Source organism: Abramis brama (genome assembly GCF_963993115.1).
Source record: "Abramis brama genome assembly, chromosome: 8".
NCBI classification, from domain to species: domain Eukaryota; kingdom Metazoa; phylum Chordata; class Actinopteri; order Cypriniformes; family Leuciscidae; genus Abramis; species Abramis brama.
Genome location: NC_139970.1, coordinates 18,192,511 through 18,212,837, shown reverse-complemented (window position 1 = coordinate 18,212,837; position 20,327 = coordinate 18,192,511). Strand labels below are relative to the sequence as shown.

Here is a 20,327-nt window from a genome sequence, read left to right as displayed (position 1 = left end):
CAGTAAACAGGTGATTTGTTCCAGAAACACTATGTGCATGTGTACATATCTTGTCTGTGGAAGGGGTAGGACCAAAATATTTTCATTCAGCCTGAATGCAATGATACGATGCCTGCCTGCCAACGTATACCTCCGCGCACCTGCTCGCGCAGAAATCACACAGGGTTAGACAGACGCCAGTCACAGAGCACCGCAACCGAAACAGCAGCCACCTTTTACAGGTCCTCCTGAACCAAAATAACGGGCTCATGCTGCGTTTATGCCAAAACTACTGTAATTTGGAAGAGATGGACACCTGTGACGTTATACTTGGAGCGGTTTGTGACTCGAATTTATGCTTTTCAATGTCAACAACACTATCAACGCCGAAATGAATCTGCAGCAGTCAGGCGGTACAGGTACTCTTTAAGTTGTTTATGTTCATTTTTATTGTAATGTTGAGGCAATTGAATTCTTTTTTTAAACAATTAGTGTACATTGCAAACTATTATAATTTTTATCAATATTACCCAGACAGCAACATAGTGTCGGCCCAGATCTGACCCACATCTGGTACGTGTGGAATCCATGTGAACCAGATGTGGGCCGGATCTGGGCCAACACTATGTTGCTGTCTGGGTATCTGCTTGTTCTACAAAAACAACAAGGATCCCATTTAATGTAACAACATAAAACAGCATTTGAACCAATCAGATTACACCAAATACCACCATTAAAGCTAGAAAACACAAATTTATCTCACATTAGGGATGATGAGAAAACAAGAGTGACTGACTAAATATGGTATTTTTTTGTAAAATTATTGCAATAAACATTACAATATTTTTTTTATATATATATTACTAACCAATAAAACAATGTAAAACTGCATAGACAAATGCATCAACGGACCAATTCACTCAGATGAATCATTCAAACAAACTGATTCACTAAATGAATCAGACGTCCCAATGTGTCATGTATGAGAGAGAACGTCTTAGGAAGGAGTGTTTGATTATTATTTCAGTTTTCTAATCTGTAAAGCTACAATGTGACAAATGTGTCACCATACACTGCTGCTTGTTACTGGAAAAGCTGCACTAGCTAGTTGGTTAGTTGGTTACACCCCAACACTGGCCACTGTCTGTGATTACTCATCTGCAGAACATAATCTTCACCAACACAGCAGAACACGTTTTCTACGTTTTCCAGATAATAAAACCCAATACACTTGGCGATATTAGGGAAATTACGGCAAGGAAGCATCAAATGTACTGTCAGCATATCTTGAAATGTATATGTCAAGGTATTGATTCATTGACAGAGTAATCAATAAATATCTGGAGCTGTCTCCCATTTAGCTGATGGCTCATTGATTAACACAGCAGAGATGATTGAGTTACGGGAAATGACCGTATGTTTGCCTGACATATACCCTGCAGATGCCAGCACTGCTTTGCTTTATGAACTTTGAACTCTGACCCATTAGCCAAATAGGCATTCAGATACATAATGTTCCTGCACGTCCTTTGTCTGTGTTTTTTTTTTTGTGTGTACATGTGTATGATGTGTTTCATTAACGTTGTGCATTCAATTCTGAGGACAGAAGCTCCAAATAGTAAGTACTGTTGTTTGTAAAAAAGCCTTGCTTGTAGAAAAATTATGCTTTGACGTCCAAACTCACGAGGTGGGGAAGTAGCTGCCAAAATCAACAGATACTGGGAAAACAAAGTCAATAATCAGTCAAAGAAGAAAAGCTTCTCTATTCTCTCTTTCCACCCCTCTTCTCTCTCTTCATCATCCCCACAATAGTTTTGGGTCACAACACATTTTGGATCACTACTTTGCAGCTTATTTGGGCCAAAAAATGCACACTTGGGCAGGAGAAGGTCTGGCGGACCGGCATGAAATGCGACCAAACAGAGTTTTTTTTGGTTGTAATTAGTTAGATACAATACCGTTCAAAAGTTCAGGGTATTTAATGGTCGCAAAGGCTGCTTTATTTGATGAAAAATATAGTAAAAAAAATAGTATTGTGAAACATTACAATTTAAAACAACTGTCTGCTATTTTAATATATTTTAAAATGATTTTAAAATGGATTTTTCAGCATCATTACTCCAGTCTGCAGTGTCACATGATGCTCAAGAAACATTTCTTATTATTATCATTGTTGAAATCAATAGTGCTGCTCAATATTTTTGTGGAAAGAGTGAAATAGTGGGCAGCTGTTACTGACTCTGAATTGTCTTTATGAGAAAACAGGAAAGACTCAAATTGAAATTAAACATTTGGACATGTTCAATGCATAATAATGTACAGTGGTTACATGACAATGAAGATAACAGAGAAAACAATGCAGTATTGTGACATCAATAGCTAATGTGGACTAAGATGAGTGTAATTCAGTGGGAGTTGTATTTCAGTGTGACTATATAAGGTTAACAGTGGTGGTTGCTTTTGTGGTATTTCCTAAAAAACACAAAAAAGCTGTGGTAATTTCCATCACAAAAAAAAAGGTTTTTTTGCCTGTGTTTTGGTCCGGAGATTCTGTTTTCTGATAATTCCGTCAATTGCGGTGAAAGAGTTAATGCCACATGCTAACAAAGGCTTGTGATATTTTGCCACTCTTAACATAGTTTAGAATGTTTTGGTATGACAAGACTTTAAACATGTTCATTCCTTTCATTATAGCTCTGTAGATTAGCAGCTGAATGTCAGTGTAATTTATCATGCTGTGGTGATATATGACGTACGAGAACAAGGAATTTGCAAACAATGGGGTGGTACAGCGAAATGCAGCTTTCAAAAGCAGATGTGATGGGATTAGTTTCACAAACGACACCATTTGAAAAATGCTCAAAGTATGCCATGTATGTTTATAATGCAGGAATGAAAAGCAAAGATAAGAGCCTTTCATTCTTTTATGACACAAAAAAGTGAAGGTAAATAGGGCGTAACTGGGTAATGATATGGCAATATGACTTGGACAGAATGCTAATTCTATAGCTTTGAGTAAACAGTGATTGTTTTGGGTGCCAACATGTCGGTTTTGACTGGGTGGGATGTTTGCAATGACGCCCTAGGATGAGAATGCGTTGGTAGTATGGCTAGGCCTTGGGTGGTTAGTCATCATCAGATCACAGCTAAAACACTTTAGACAACTGAAGTCAGTTAATAAAATTAGTCAAACCATTACACAGGCTATTGTCACAGACTGTTATTCAGACCTCTTTCTCTCTCCCATAAACACACATAGCCTATCCAAACATTCTCTTGGGTCATAATCTTCACAGTAACGTCAGAAGAAAACTGCATTTCAAATACTCACTGCATTTCATTTCCTATGCCAATAGCCTTTCCTGAGCATTTAGGAAACATTTGTGTATGTATTTGCATGTGTTATTGAGGATGTAGTGTTTCTTTAAATTCATTAGAAAGATGTAGTACATTTCTTTTCCTCGTCTTTATGTGGCATCCACACAGAAAACCTCAGAATGATTGCACACAAACATAAGATCTTCTTTGCCCAACCATGAAATTTCTTTTTTTATTTATTGAAATAGTATTCAATCAATTTTATTTATCGATCTGTCATTCAAAAAAAGACCCCTTTCCCCCTTTCATGAGCAGAAATAACTGAAAATAAGAATGATAAAAGTCAAGTTGAATTATACACAATATCTACAACATCTATAACCATCGCTCTGATTAACATATTTTAACATGTTAAATTTTATTGACTATCATAATTAAAGGTAGGGTAGGTAATTTTGGAGAGGCAATAGTACACTAGCTTTGAAAGCATAAGATCCCACCCTCCATTCAGAGCGTCTCCAAAGCCCTTCAAAACACATGAACACACACAGCCAGAGCAGAGTATGCAAAGCATCACGAGACGAGAGACAGAGTAAAATGACCTCATGTCTAGAAGCACACATTTCAATGATAACGAACATAAACAACTTACAGATCTCTTACTTGTACCACCTGACTGCTGCAGATTCATTTCGGTGTTGATAGTGTTGACATAGAAATGCATAAAATTTGAGTCTGAGGACGTGAACAGCTCCGGGTAGAACGTCACAGATTGCCATCTCATAGTTACAGTTAACAGTTATGACATGGCATGAACACAGCATAAAGCTTGTTGTTTTGGTTCTTGAGAAACTGTAAAAGATAACTGCTGTTTGTATACGGCGCTCGGCGACTGACATCTGTCTCATTGCCTTAAGGAACAAGCGCTGATGACGTGTGATGTCTGTGCGAGCAGGTGCGCGGAGGTATGAAAACACATACGTTGACAGGTAGGTAGGACATCCTATCATTACATTCGGACATTTTGTGGTCCTGAGACTTTCACAGATGATTAATGTACATTGTTTTTCTGTTTTCCATTTTGTGTAAATAATTTGTGTTTTATGCTAATAAGACATAATAAGAGTGCTCATGAATATTTCCCTATACTTTAGCTCAATAATGCATCTTAATAATAATAATGGTGCAGAATGTCAGAATATGGAACCTAAATGGTTTGCAAATGGCATTTGAGGTTGACTTTAATGTGAAAGGGCAGTTTCTCTGAAAAAGTCTAATTTGAGAATCGATATTATAACTGTGCAATGACCTAAATGTTTGTTGGGATTAAATCACTCAAGGTTAAGAGTCTAGAGCAGAGCCCAGGTGGCATCATGTGACAGGTTGCATAACAAACAGGATCATATGAAAGTCAGATTACATTCAAAGCAGAAAGATATGCAAACAGGTTGGGTTAAAGCCATCTGCAATGCAAACCGTGTGCTGCGGTACGTGCGGAGCTCCACTGCTAGCGTGTGACCTTTAGGGCAGTGCAGCATTGATGCTTTAGGTACAGTAAGGTGAAAGTATGACATTTGAGTCAGCTCATTTCTTTGCATTGTGTTTGCATTCCTCCAGCCGAGCACAGATTAACCAGCAGCGTGGGATGACCTGCTTTTTTCACCTTTCTTCCTCGGTCTGTGGAGGAGGTATCGTGTTGATTTGCCTCCCCCATCAACTGTATCTACCTCATTCCCCTTTTCCATTTTTTTTTTTTTCTCGAGTGATGCTCTGGCATTTCTGCAGTTGTCCAGTGTCTTGTTTGTTTATTCTCTCAGTCTATTCCATTTCCACCATGACTCAGAAAACTTTTTGACACCACTAGAAACGGAGCGGAAAAGTTTGTGTTTAATGTCTCACCACCAACACCAAGAAACTCCTCCGGAGACTTTCATAGTCTTTTGCGTGGGCGGCGTGTCCTCTATTTCTGAAAGGTCGTTTGCTTTTGAGGGAGACCCCTCATTAATGTCACAACGTGAAGATACTATATTGGGTTTTCTTTTCAGAGCTATCAAAACCAAAAGGAGTCCCCAACCTCCGCCTAGTGTGAAAAAAATGAAATTTAGGTGCTTTCCACAACCCTCCTGCCTTTAAATTGTGTATTTGCAGAAAGTGACTAATCCAGATATTGCAACAAAAAAAATGTGACAAAATAAATAGAATTCTTTCAAAACACAGGAGATAACAATATTTGACTCAAAGGAGACATCTTTTGCGTAAGAGACTCTATTAGGAAAGAATCTGCTGTCCTTTTTTGAAGAATTGGAAGCAGTAATGTCTGAATTATGACTTATGGAGCTGCTTAAAAGCCCATAATCTGAAACATATTGGTTTTTTCTGGAAGGTAATCTTCGCCATCTGTTTGACAGATGAGTTGAGGTCACAGAAAGTAAGACATTAAACATAAAACACCTGATGATAATGAGGGTAATGGCGCGTTTCATTCCATGACAAACAAGTATGTGTTTTACGATCCTGTCATCTATGCAATGTGATGTATTGCTACCATCATATTAGACTTTTGCGTCTGTTTCAGTGTTGACGCACCAATAACCAGTAGATCTTTATCTGTATCAACCATTAAAGTCCTCTGGGGTTGCCTCAGGCATAAATCAATGCACTGGTGTGTGTGTGTGTGTGTGTGTGTGTGTGTGTGTGTGTGTGTGTGTGTGTGTGTGTGTGTGTGTGTGTGTGTGTGTGTGTGTGTGTGTGTGTGTGTGTGTGTGTGTGTGTGTGTGTGCCTGAATGAGACTGTGAGTCCACAGGGAGGGGTTTAAAAGCAAAAGATTGTGTGTGCACATTATTTGTGTGCACGTGTAAGATCTCTGAGATATGCTAATGCCAATGCGGTATATGCTCTCTATGGACATAAGCATTGTCATATAGATCAGCGCTGTGTATACACAATGAATGATGCACCACTCCCTCTCTTGTTGAGCTGCAGAACATATTAATCACAACCTTGACTTTGAGAAGGAGACTCGAATCTTGCAAAGAGCCCTGTAAGTGGTGTTTCTAAGAGCAAAATTGCGCAATACAATCGCTGCAGGTATAAAGGTGTATATTCATATTTGCATCTATTTCTTGTAAATATTGCAATTTAGGGGGGTGTAACGATACGCACGTCACAATTCGTTACATATCATGATACTGAACTAACAATACGATATTATGGCGATACTCCAAGACATATGGTAAAAGGTTAACAAAAAATGTAATGTTGATCAAAATGGTAAATTTGATGTTACATTGTGGGTTTAAATGAATACGCTTGGACTTGGTGCTGATAACCCAATGCACAGGACAATGGAGACACCAGCATAAAAATATTCATGATTCTGAAGCTGAAAGCTTACTGCTCAACATTTAAATAGCTGGTTAGCATTTGCTATGGCAGTTTGCAGCATGTTTCAGTGTTCCTCTGAAACCCTCCACCTTCCCCAGCTCCACCTGTATAGATTTGCTACGGGTAATGTATATGCTATTTGTGTGTTGTACATGCCACAGCAGCATATCGGTGTTTGTATTGGCAGTAGCAAGTCCCTTGCTCTGCAGCAACAGTAATAACATCAGCATAGCAGTTCTATACCGACAAGACCAAATTAACATAGTCAGATAACCATTTCTATGCTAAAAATCTTTATGCAGCTGTTAGGAATTGGTGTAGCTGAAAAACTCAAACCTGTTAGCTGCGGTTGTCCACATACTTGTGGTTATGTAAAATACTTCATGCAGTATTAGTAATGACAAAATTTAATATTTGAGAAAGTGTGACATGAAATATAAAATGGATGCAATTATGCATATTCTTTATAACACTGTTAGTTTTGTCAATGAAAACACGTTTATAAAATAAATGATGTGTGTGTATGCGTAGGTCATTTTATCCCTTTTTAAAATTTTGATCCAGTTTTTTGGGAGGAAGTTAAATTAGATAGATTTAGTGGGGGGGTTTGTACTTTTTTTATGTATTGTTGTGCATTTACACAAGCAAGCAAATGCCTTCAGGAAAATAAATAAAGACTAACTGAACCTATCTGAACCTGACTGAACCTAACTGAACCTTTTACCTCATGCTCCAGGCTCAAATCACTATGAATAAAAATATTTGCTAAATGGTAATCTGCAATTTACTTTCTTACTAAATATCCATCTGAACATACTATTTAAGCTATGTATTTACATATGCAGATAACAACAAAATAAATGTATATATGCATTTGACACATATGAACTAGAGTTTCAATAGCCTGTGGGGACAAATACTCACTGCTGCAACAGCCTGAATTGTATGCTGCTAAATAGGGAGAAATTGAACTCACTTTTAAAAAGGGCAAAATAAATGTTAACTAAATTAGTTGCCATAATGAATTCCCAAAATGCCAGATGGAAATATGCCTTTATGTGGAAAAATACAGCAAAAAATAAGCTAATGCATACTGTGAACTTAGATGCAGGTTACCCCATCGCTCCAAAACAAGCATGCATCCTCATTTGCGTCCACACACCAGAATCATAATTCATTCTTTGTATTCCTCAAATAACACAAGCATGTCGAGCAATTTGACAGCTGTGAGCGCGCGCGCGGAGTATGCATGCATGCCTTCCAGCAGGTGGAGCAGACTCTGAGCCTCCACATAACACTAACAGCTTGAGAGCAGGCGACACATCTCTGCCACTGGCGTCATCGTCCTCATCTCCAAGCAACCCCTCCATCAGCACTGGCGTCACCGTACGACGAGCCCGCACAGTTGCTCGGCAACTTCTGCCTTGTGCGCTCGCGCCCAGCTCAGAGCTCTGACGCGAGTGTGACGTTAATGAGGCGGGTATCAGTTTGTTATGGCAAGAGGAGGAGGAGGAGGAGTCCCTCATCACACCATGAGCCTGTAGCGTTTGTCTCATGCCAGCAGAACTGCTCTAGACTAGAGCGTAGCCTCAGTGGCCGGAGCGGCACTTTGTACATAGTAGCGCGCTCCGTGAAAAGTGTATATCGTTGTACATAGGAACTATATTCAAGACAGAATAAGAACAACATATTTCCCCCTCAAAATTTGCACAAGGGAATAAATTGTAAATGCAGACTTAAAAATAATTTGTGCTGTGGAAGGAGTTGGATTTTATTCATGCGTTAAAGGTAAGCGTATTTTCGGTTTTGTTACTTTCACATGACGTGCATGTGTACAGTTAATGTCTAACAGATATAAACACTTTGTCGTTATATACCTAGTTGTTTAGTTGTTGTTTTTATTTATTTGTTTCTAATTTGATATTTCTCGTTGAATTTCAAGGACATTTATGGACGTTGTGCGCTGCTTTTACTTGTTAGCCTATTTGCGGTTTGTTTTAAGTTGATAGCAATTTGACTGCTATAATTTAAATGACTATTCCACTTAAATTAACTTGCTTTTAAGTGAGCTGAAGATATTTTATATAGTTATATAAAAATGTTATTAGGAGATTTGATTTATTGATGTATGAAGCACTCATAGACTGTTTTGTGAAGGCTGTGATTGCATGTGTAAGAATCATTGCTAATGAATAATAATAATTAATAATAATAATGACTGAAAATTTGAAAGTTCAGTATTATTATTGCACATTTATAACTTACTATTTATTGTTTATTGCAGATCAAATTAAGTTATCGCTGCGCTTAGGCACACACAAACAGGCATCATGGTTATAATGACGGACAGCATTACGGGTTCTCGGTCAAGTTGTGCCCAGTCCAGGCCTCTGCAGGTCGGCTTCTATGAGATCATCAGAACCCTCGGCAAAGGAAACTTTGCTGTAGTGAAACTGGCCAGACACAAAGTAACGAAAACACAGGTAAGACTCCTGCATCATGCAATGCCTCAATATAGCCTAATGTTTTTTTAAACACTTTTATATATATGTATTATTATATTATTATTATTATTTCAAATCGGTCAGTAACAATAGGTATAATAAGAATAATAATACTGTACACTGTAAATGGTAAAAAAAAAATTGGACAACAAATGTTTTATATTGCTTTAACTCATCAAAATAATTTAACTTTTTTTAGTAAGTTATACAAGATTCAACAATTTTTTTTTAAAGTCAGTTTAATGTAATTTAAGTTGAAATGATTTAAATGTCCAAGTTGATTGAACTTAAAAATGTAATAAATAAATAAATATTCTGCATAAACAAAGTGCATTTTATTGCATTTCCATGCAGGTTGCAATTAAAATAATTGATAAAACAAGACTGAACTCTGCCAACCTGGAGAAAATCTACAGGGAGGTTCAGATCATGAAGCTGCTCAATCACCCTCACATCATAAAGCTCTATCAGGTAAGTTATTGGATTTGTAAAGCTAATAATGATGTTATAATTACAAAGAAAAGCCTGATAAACTCCCTGGATTAATGTCTGAGGGAGTGTTGTGTGTTTTAGCATGCTCAGTGACATTAAGAGGGTGTGGAGTGAATGTCTAAGTGTAGGTCATACATATGGTGAGGTGTTCTTCCCTGGAAGTTCATCTGGATATCATGCAAAGTATAAATAGACTGAAGTTACTTTCTCGCTTGCATCCAGCTTCTGCATAGCAACTCTCCACTGCATTACACTGTTAATTATGTTTTGTCAGATCACCTAAACCTTGTTTTTTTTTTTTATTAAAAATATATATGACAGAAACAAAATGTGAAAATAGAATAGAAGCAGAAATAGATCCTTAAAGTAAGAACTGCAGGGTTTTGCTAAAACAATGTAGTAACAATGGCCGGTTTTATTTTCATTAAAAAAATTCTGATTCAGGGCTGTTTTGAGGTGATTTGTTGGCTTTTAGATCACATTTAAATATTATTATATTGGACAAATCTGTGTCCAAAATGTGTGGTTTTGCCTGGAAATAAGAGACACAGAAAAAAGGAGAAAGTGTGTTGGACATAAGGATTCAGGATCTAAATCTCAGACTTAATTAACACGGGTGGAAGCCAAGTGCAATGTGTCTGCAGAGTCACGTGAAGCTAGCTGTCTGTAATGAGGAAAAATCTCTAAGAAGTATAATCTGATTTGATCCCTGGGCTTGTTTTGTCACCATAGTTTGGCTCACACACTCATGGCAAACAGTGGCAGGCTAGTACAGGGTGCTAAAGCGTCAGCGCATTCTTGCTCTCATAGCCTGTACCATTTGTTCAGATTAGCATTTTGCGGATTATACTGGAACACAGAGGTTGCGGGAACCTAAAATCCTTGGGAATAACATCTCAGCTCACTGCTTTGGATCTGACCCCTCACATTTGTAAGAGGTGGAATTTTTGGGAACTGAGCAGCATCATTTGATATGAGCTTGATGTGCTTTTCCTTCAGCATACTCTTACATATTAATTAAAACATACCTTAATGTCATCCAACATATGAGCCAGTAAGAATCCTTTACGAAAGCGTCCTGGATTTTCAGCTCATTTTGGTGTCGGATAACCTGGAATGTAACTCTCCTTTCATAACTTAAACCCTGTTTATTTAAAGGAGAAAGCCTTTGAGATGAAAAATAGGGAACTTGTGACCCATGACCCTTCATGATAAACTGTTTCCGTTTTTTTGCTTCTTGTACAAACAGTCCTTTTATTGCCTTAAGCTTCTCGTTCACTTCAGACACACTCTCTTCACAACTAACAATAGTCTCCTTCACTCATCTCCCTCTGCATTAGTGACGGAGGGAGACGTCTCTGTGGGCCAAACAGGCCAGGGTTTCTAAGGAAGCTATGACATCATTGGCACCTCTGGGTTGACATTAAAGGCTGAAGTCTTTGGAAGCTTGGGTTATCTGGAGATAAAGACCCTTTTCCTGCTGTTGCACAGCCTGACTACGTGAGCCATTACACATCGTGTTACGCACTAACCTGAAGTATCGAATGTCTGAGCTTGTGTATGGATGATTACACAATTTTCTCAGTGATAGAAAAAGAGGACACCACAGAACCTGTTGTGCAACTTTTTCTGGTATCGCAGCAGCGTTTATTGTTTCTCCCTCAAGCGTTTCTCGTGAACATATGAGACATTTTTGTAAAGGGTGAGGATGTCATACACCCTCTCTTTTATAATGGTTTATGCTGTTAATGGTTGCTGCAGTTCCTTTTGTGTCACTGCATACCTTTGTGCTCAAACTAGGTCTTATGTGTGAACATGTTTAATGGTTCATAAGAAATGGGTCGGTGAAGATAAAGTTTCAGTTGTCAATAGCTTCTTCAGTGGCAGTGATGGATCAGATTTGGACTATTTGTATGTGCTCAGGGCATTCAGTAGATGCTTTACTACTCTTTTATGCAATGGTGCATGTCATTACAAACTAACCTGTCCTGTATGAATGACAAGAACTATGAAAGACGTTGACAGAAAGAGGGAATTTGGTTTAAAAGAGAACATAAGAACACTTTTTTTTTTTAAAGCTAGCAAAATGTGTGGTAATAATAATAAAAATGATGATTAACTAATTCATAATATTTATTTGAATGCAAGTGTAATAAACATTTTTTTTTATATAATTCTATGATGTTTTTGTCTTTACAGGTCATGGAGACCAAAGACATGCTGTACATTGTGACAGAGTATGCAAGAAACGGAGAAATGTTTGGTAAGTGGAAACACTTTTGTAAATTAATGACTAAGTAATCTGCGAAAAGATTGAAGGGCGTCTATTGTTTTTGACGTCTGTGTCTCTCCCAAAACCTCTTGTCCAGTTGTTGTGGATAATGAGGTCTGACGGGGAAAGAATTATTTAGATCAACACTGCCGTCAGAGCAGTGAGTCAGTGAGTGAGCACAGAGCGAGACAGGTGTTGGATTTTCAAGCTTTATGTAACTGTAAAAAGGATAAGCTGCTGTACCTCTGCTTGTCCTCACCACCTAGGGATTTAAACACATATATAACATATCTGTCTCTTCACCTGTCAAATACTCAGCCTTTAAAAAATGGCTGTCTCCCCAGATAAACCGTAGGCTTGGTTATGTCTTTATATGGTGTTTTTAAGGCAATGTCTCCTCCCTTCCTAAGCCGTCCTCTTCTTTACAGACTATCTGACTTCCAATGGAAGGATGAGTGAAAACGATGCTCGTAAGAAGTTTTGGCAGATTCTGACAGCGGTGGACTACTGCCACCGACACCACATAGTCCACAGAGACCTCAAAACTGAAAACCTGCTGCTAGATGCCAACATGAACATCAAGCTGGCAGGTGAGCAGAGAAAATAAGCTTTTTAGGGTTCACATATTGATGTGCCCTGCTCATAAACCCATGCAGTGCCAGACTTTAAGTGTCTTAAAAAGAAAGTAATTACTGTATATTCACAGGATCAGTAATACAATTAAGTAATCAAACCAGTCTGCTTCTTTGTACCAACACAAGTCATTCATTATATACTTTTATTTCAGGAATTTATACTATTCTGAAGCAATTAAATGAGTAATCAGTCTTTTCATCAACAAAGAACTTACTTCTGTTCTGTTTTTTCCAGACTTTGGATTTGGAAACTTCTACAATGCCGGTGAGCCTCTCTCCACGTGGTGTGGAAGCCCTCCATATGCTGCCCCAGAGGTCTTTGAGGGGAAGGAGTATGAGGGGCCACAGTTAGACATTTGGGTATGTTCATCGTTCGTATTTTCACCTGATTTCTCAAACAGCTGCTGAATATGAAATTAAAATTATATAATTATAAAAGTAAATTGTATACAGTGATTGAAAATCAAAACTAGTATAGATATAGTATAGTATAATATAATATATAACACAGTTCTTTGCTGCCTTGCCAGCACTGGTATAAATGCTAATCTAGTTTAATACATGCTCCAAATGTTTGTCTTTCACAGAGTCTGGGTGTGGTTCTGTATGTGCTGGTTTGCGGGTCCCTGCCCTTTGATGGGGACAGTCTTCCTGCTCTGAGACAAAGAGTGACGGAGGGCCGATTCAGAATACCATTCTTCATGTCACAAGGTACAGAGCTACACTCCATCTTTTCATGTACAATGCTGCAGCTTCATAAAAAAAAAACATTTTTGACCGAAACCTCCTTATCTCCTTGTCCAGACTGTGAAAATCTGATTCGTAAGATGCTAGTGGTTGACCCTGCCAAGCGGATTAGTGTGGCTCAGATCAAGCAGCACCGATGGATGCTTGCGGATGCCAGTGCACCCCACCAGACCCTTTCCCAGTCCCTTACTGACTACAACTCCAACCTGGGAGACTACAGTGAACCCGTCTTAGGCATCATGCAGACCCTCGGCATTGACAGACAGAGGACTGTGGAGGTGAGAAAATGGGCAGATACAATGGGATTGTAGAGACAGATTGTGTGTATGTTACAAACAGTATTGGCTCAGACATTTCCAGCAGGGAAGGGCTTGTTTACCACAGCAAGGGTAAATACATGTTGTTCAAAGGGCATTAATTGTCAAATTGTCACCTCAGAATAAAAGCAAAAACCTATCCAGGCTTTAAATATGCTCTTCAGTTGGCACCAAAAGGATAAACACAGTAGCCTCTGTTTTGAAAGCTGCCATATGTTTCTTTTAGCTTTCACTAAAATCCCTTAAGAAGTTAATTATTGATACAGACTGCCTGTGTTTCATTACACCTGTTAATGTGACACTCAGTATAACCACTGTGTCTAAAACAGTTTTTCAATTGCTCTCCACAGTCTCTCCAGAACAGTAGCTACAACCATTTCTCAGCAATCTATTACCTGCTGCTAGAAAGAGTAAAGGAACACCGCAGCCAACAGCTGAGCCGCCAATGTGGGGCCTGGACTCAGAGGTCGAGGACAGCATCCGATTCCTCCGCCCCAGAGGTGAGTGTCGAAGCGAGGCCAAGAACATCTCCTGTTTAAGATGAAATCTCCCTCTGCTAACTCAGCCTTTCCTCTGTCCATCTCACTTTCAAGGTGATCCTGGAGTCATCTGACAGCTTCAGAACTTCAGCCTTCCCCATCAGCGCCAAGGTGAACGCTCCTGTCCATTCAGAGATGGAATGTGAACAAGGAGGCCTGTTTCAGGTCAGTACTTCCCCTAAGCTTGAAGTAATTCCTCTTTAGATTGGGGTCGGCAACTCTGGCCCTCAAGGTCCACTGTCCTGCATGCTCCAACCCTGAACACACACTTAAGCAAGCTAATCAAAGTCTTCAGGATCACTGTGTTTGATTAGGGCTGAAGCTAAACTTTGCAGGACAGTGGACCTCGATGACTCACCTCTGCCTTAGACCCCTCTCTTCCTAGTTGCTCAGTAAATAGACTCCCTGTCCTGTTTCATATTGCAGATATGCAGTGCACCCCCAATCCCCCTCCTCCATTAGAGACAGGCAGTGGCTAATGTGAATGCCTCCCTCCCTTCCTCAGCGTGTGGTGTGCCCGGTGGAGGCCAGCCTGAACGGGCTCCTGTGGAACCGATCCATCTCACCCAACAGCCTGCTGGAGACCACCATAAGTGAGGAGGTGCGACCTCATGACCTGGAGGAGGAAGAAGGGATGCTGCAGGTCCAGCCGCCCCATCTGCCCAGCACTACCTCCCGAAGGCATACACTTGCAGAAGTCTCCGCTCAATTCCACAAGTGCAATCCACCCTGTAAGTGCAATGTTAATAATATGGTGACTTTTAATTTAATATGGTGATTTAATGCACAGATCTGGTTGTTAATTACATCTGTTGTCCTCTTTCAGGTATTGTTGTTAGCCCCTCAGACGGTGCTTCCTCTGACAGCTGTCTGAAGTCCTCCTCAAACCCCAACCCGGCTCTCTTCGCTGCTGTAGAGGATCTTTCATCACTGCTCAATTCCGGTACTGGCCCAGGGGCCTTAGCCCCTGCTGGGACACCACTCACTCTTTCCTCCAACCTACTCCTGCTGAACCAAGGCAGCATGCTTGCAGCCAGCTTCCAGGAGGGGCGTAGGGCTTCAGACACCTCCCTTACACAGGGTGAGTTTAACTGAAAAGGAAAAATATACTTTGATACACATGTGCCAAGAATGACATCATAGACCTCATGTTGAAAAATCTTAAATGGCTTAAAAGTTTTCTAACTGGACGGTGACTATTTCTGTAGGACTAAAGGCGTTTAGACAGCAGCTGAGGAAGAACACTCGTGCAAAAGGCCTGCTGGGGTTGAACAAGATCAAAGGTCTGGCGCGACAGGTGTGCCCTCCGACCTCATGGTCTAGAGGCAGCCGTGGGTCGCTCGGCCCAACCATGTGCCCACCCTCAAGCCTCCAGAGCTCTAGTGGCCCCCGTGAACGCCGAAGCATGCTGGAGGAAGTACTGCACCAGCAGAGGTGAGAATAAATCTATACCTATGCCACAATGCTGAAGATTGCTTCAACCCTGTTTGCAGAGGCACCCCAACACTACATATTTTCAAACTCTTTGTAATCAAATACACTTGAATCAACTTATCAGCTCATTAGTAGAGGCTCTAAGACCTGAAATGGATGGGTCAGTAAATAGACTCCCTGTCCTGATACATCCAAATTGTGCACTGTTGGGGTGCCTCCAGCAACAGGGCTTGGAAACACTGGGGTACATTTCCTGAATATACCTAAACTCTGTTCTTATTTAATCATACAGAATGCTACAGATCCAGCACCAGCCTCAGCCCCAAGTCCAGTCTCAACAGCCCGTGCTCTTCCTCTCACAGTCCCAACCCTCATCTCCTCCCTCCAACAACCTCTTCGCCCCCGCTGCCCTCTTTTCCAACCCCCCGACTCAACCTATCCTTCCCCAGTGCCAGCAGACCTCCATCGCCTTTCAACACAACCTGTGGCAGCAACAGCAGCAGTCTCTTGACTCCTCTTCCTCGTCCCTGTCTCCCGTGACATCTGCTGCCCATCTTCTTGAAGCTCGTCTGCACATCAGCCAGGGGCCACATCTCCATCCTCAGATCCAACAGCAGATCCAGCCCACCATCCTGTCCCAGGGGCCTTTCTCCTTTCTGCCCCACCAGGGCAGTTGGAGCCTGAGCACCAGCACTGAGTATGAATCGGATAACCAGGTGATGGTTTGTGCCGGTCAAAAGCAGCAACTCAGCAGCTGTGTCATGGTTAAGTAAAGAAGGCAAAAACTTTGAAGAAGATCTTCAGAGTGATGCTTGCTCCCACCACTTTAAGACCAGAGTGAGCCGGTGGACAATGGTGTTGAGCATCAGAAAAGGCATCTCATTTTGATGATTCTTTCAATAGTTTTCTAATGCAAAGGAGAGACAATTTTACTCTCTCTTCAATTCCATGACCGTGTCTATATGGGTTGGAATGACTAGAGACAATAAGAAGCAATAGACAACCTCTTCATTGAGCCCATGATCCTTGTCAGGTGGTCCTGCCCACACAGCAATAAAGGACGGGGCTCTGAACAAGAAACTGAAGAGTGTTTTCATCCATTTGCGAGTGGGTCCACTCATATATAAAACTGGCCTCCGTAATCGTAAATGATTATGTCAGAGATGCTTGTTTATCCTCTATACAAGTATGAAAATAGGACAGTGATGTCTTCCTCACAGATTTTTCCAAGGATTTCCTTTCAGGTCGTGAGCATTTTTTGTTGTTATTGTTGTTGTTGTGTTTCACATCTCCAGAGAAGACCAAAGTTGATTGCTTTTTGTTGAATTTTGACTCTTTGATTTCTTTCCTAGAAGTTCTTGAAACAAAATGCAGTATCTGAATTATCCTAAACTTCCAAAAACCAAGAAAAATACTGTCATTTCATCTGTGATGTGAAAATGTGTGCAAAGTAGCCACACTATGCCTCCAATTTTTTGTGTGCAATGAAGAGGCGCCTTAGTATGAGGGGAGTTATAAGCTAGATATAAGCACAAGAGGTACTGCATAGTGTTCACTTAGACCAGGTCTTTGAGCTTTCGCTATTTGTGACTATGACTTTAATGCTGATTCATGTTGTGTCACATCCGTACAAAGACACTAGACAATTATAATCACATAAATGTGCACCTACCAATGATTTAATGATATTAGGAGACATTGTAAGGTCTAGCTGTTCAGTTTTGGTCCCTCAAGACTCCTCTTCCATCAGTTCACTACCTCCTCCATAACTGATCATTCACCTCAGAAGGCTGCATCTCAACACGCACTGTATGTGAATAAGTTAGGCCCATTACAATGTCTTTTTTTGAACCGTGAACAAAGAATATGAGAATAGTGCAATATTTCACATTGAAATGTAGAACCAGGAGAGGAAGCTGTTGAAGGAAAGCAAAAGGTACTTCATGCCTGATAATGTTTTTTTTGTTTGTTTTTTTTAAAGCATGTTTTTTTTTTAATTTTTTTTTTTTATGATTGTATGAAGATCATTTTAACAATGTATTCTGCATGAGCATAGGAAATAAGAGCCTGGTCATTTTCTACAGTTTGTTCTCGTCGTGACAGAGATTGCCTTTGCATCCAGGCTAGCTTGGTAGAATGGGAGAACTAGAAAAATAACAGGAAAAGCCAAAGAGAGAGCGCAGCTAGGGAAGATCAAGAGAAACATACTTTTTCAACAGATGTCATGGTGATGAAAAGCTCTCCTTTTATTAAAGTGTTCAAATCTTCCAGTCTTACTGCTCAGATGTAAGAATTAGCTGCCTCCTCTATAGCTAACAAATATTTGATAAGCAATTGTTTTAGAAAGCAAAGGTCCTCCATTTCTCAGAAAGGTCATGCATTTACATACTCAAATTTTTTTTTTCTTGATTAAAATGCACACACACATAGATGAAGACGTCTTGTAGCGATATAGTTGCATTTTATAATTTTTCTATTTTTAGCTTACAATCTAGGTGCTAGAAGTAGATTTCAGAAGTGTGTTGGGTTTGTGTGCTATTTATATGACATAATAGTGTGTTACCATTGTTGAAGCTCCACCATTAGCTTGAAGCATTGTTTTCATAGCCCTAAATGATCCTGTTGCATGTCTGTCTTTTGTGAATTCGACATATTTGTGCAATGGTTTCTAGTAGTTTAGAAGAAAGAAAAAAAAAACTGTGCTTTGTTGTTTTCAAATTGGGTCATAAAACAACAGTGTTTGAAACCAGTGCAGGAAAAGATGAGTTGAAGGTAAAACTATTGAAGATAATGTAAGAAGCAGTGTTAACACCCCTTTCCTTTTTCACTAACCACCAAAACTTGTGCCTTTGTCTGAACAAATCCAGTGGTTTAGCGAAAAAATTTAAGCTTGATTTTAGGATATAAGGAAGATGCAGATGTATGTAGTTTAAACTCCTTTTGTTAGTTTAAACACCCCATTGTATACTTTAATTTGCTGTTTGACAGTAATGCACTTTATGATGACAGTTGCTTTTGAAAATAGTGTTTGTTTCCACTGCAGATATGAGTCTGTAGTTACTTTTGAAACACTGTTTTGATGCCGAACTGTAAAGATTCTAATCTGTGACTTTTTTATTTGGTTTAATTTGCTGAATGTGCTTGCTTGCTGTATGTGTGATTGTACATGGCTGTGTGAAAGTTTATGAGAGTTTATGTGGCTATTTATTTGAATAAAAATTCACCTCTTGAAATTAATTTATGTGTGTTTGTATTCTTCCCCACATTTTTCTGGGTCTCCAGTTGCTTATATCGAATTTCACATTATAAATCATTAGATTCTCAGGAATTTTTAAAGACACTATTTTTGACAAATTTACAAAATGCTATACACATATTAAAATGATAAAATATCCCGCCATGCAAGAAAAAATTGTAATCTGTATTTTTGTCTGTCGTTTTTGAGTGCATAAAATTTAAAATAACAATAAAATAATACACGTTCAAAATAAAGCTTGTTTTCAGGGACTATATCTTTTATTATAAACTGTTTTCTAAAATTTCTGAGATTTTTATTTTACTATTGGCTTTTGTTGTTGTTGATCTAACATAACATGGAGCCTTAAACTTAAAACTATTATCTTGTGGTGTAAGAAAAAAGAATTCTGAATAAATAAAAATAAATAAAAAAGCCTAATTTTATATATATATATATATATATACACACACACATTATATACATAATGTAATGTATACATTATAGTATTTATCTTGTTTTAAGGGACATTTTTTACTCAAGACAAAATACAGATTTATTTATTTATTTTTTACTGAATAATATAATGTGACAGTTTCTGTGGAGAGGATCACAGGTACAGTGGAGTATAAAGCACATGTAAACACATTCCAGTGCATGTGCGCTCATCATGCACTCCAGCTGTAAGCTAGCGGGTGGCTATGTGCCCAGAGAGCTTGGATTGATCTGTGCTGGGAATTCCACGCTCATACGTTCAACCCCAAAGCCAGCGGTCCATGCCAATCATTCTGACTGAATGCCCTGCTCCAACATATAAGCTCAAACGCCTGCTCACAGCGTGTCAGAACTTCTGTCACATAGACTCTGATTGATGAGTCTGCCGTAAATACCTTTGTGTGTATATCCAGATCACTCTGCACTCATAGCTAGACTGCTGATCTCATGATGTGGTCCTGCAGAAAAACACCAATTACCAGGAAGAGGCTGTTCTCTGTTCATGCTTCATCATTTCATAAACATCAAAAGTGTTTTAAATGTACACAACAAAAACCTGGTCGGAATTATAATAATACTAAATCATATGAGATTGTCATGAAACGCTATGAAAAGACGCGAAAATTAGATACAAAATGTAGATATTAAGCATATTTCCCCAAAACAAAATTGTTTTCTTAAAAGACATTTATCATACAGTATATTAGGTTATCAGGACTATCTAAACACACATGATTATTCGACTACAAATTTACATGTAGGCAATTTTTTGTCTAGTTTTTGTGTACAAATATCAATATGATAATAAAAATAATACATTAAATAAAACTAGATAAAGTTTGAAGACACAGTTTGATGTTGACTTGACAAAGCCAGGTCTGAAAGTTTAAAATAACATTGAAAAACATGAAGTTTGAAGGTTTTACAAAAATGTTTACTAGCTTGTTAGTAACTAACTAAACTGTTGCTAAACTG

At 39.1% G+C, this 20,327-nt stretch overlaps 1 protein-coding gene across 1 annotated transcript; it reads left to right on the top strand.

The window, feature by feature from the left end:
• Window positions 1–8,206: 8,206 nt before the first annotated feature.
• sik1 (salt-inducible kinase 1) lies at window positions 8,207–18,859 on the top strand. Its single transcript, XM_084121386.1, has 14 exons — window positions 8,207–8,470; window positions 8,967–9,165; window positions 9,541–9,657; window positions 11,878–11,941; window positions 12,379–12,540; window positions 12,821–12,945; window positions 13,173–13,296; window positions 13,390–13,610; window positions 14,000–14,149; window positions 14,243–14,353; window positions 14,694–14,919; window positions 15,015–15,269; window positions 15,397–15,622; window positions 15,915–18,859. Exons 2-14 carry the CDS (start codon window positions 9,013–9,015, stop codon window positions 16,393–16,395), a joined length of 2,415 nt encoding a protein of 804 aa, XP_083977512.1. The 5' UTR covers window positions 8,207–8,470; window positions 8,967–9,012; the 3' UTR covers window positions 16,396–18,859.
• The last annotated feature ends 1,468 nt before the right edge of the window (window positions 18,860–20,327 follow it).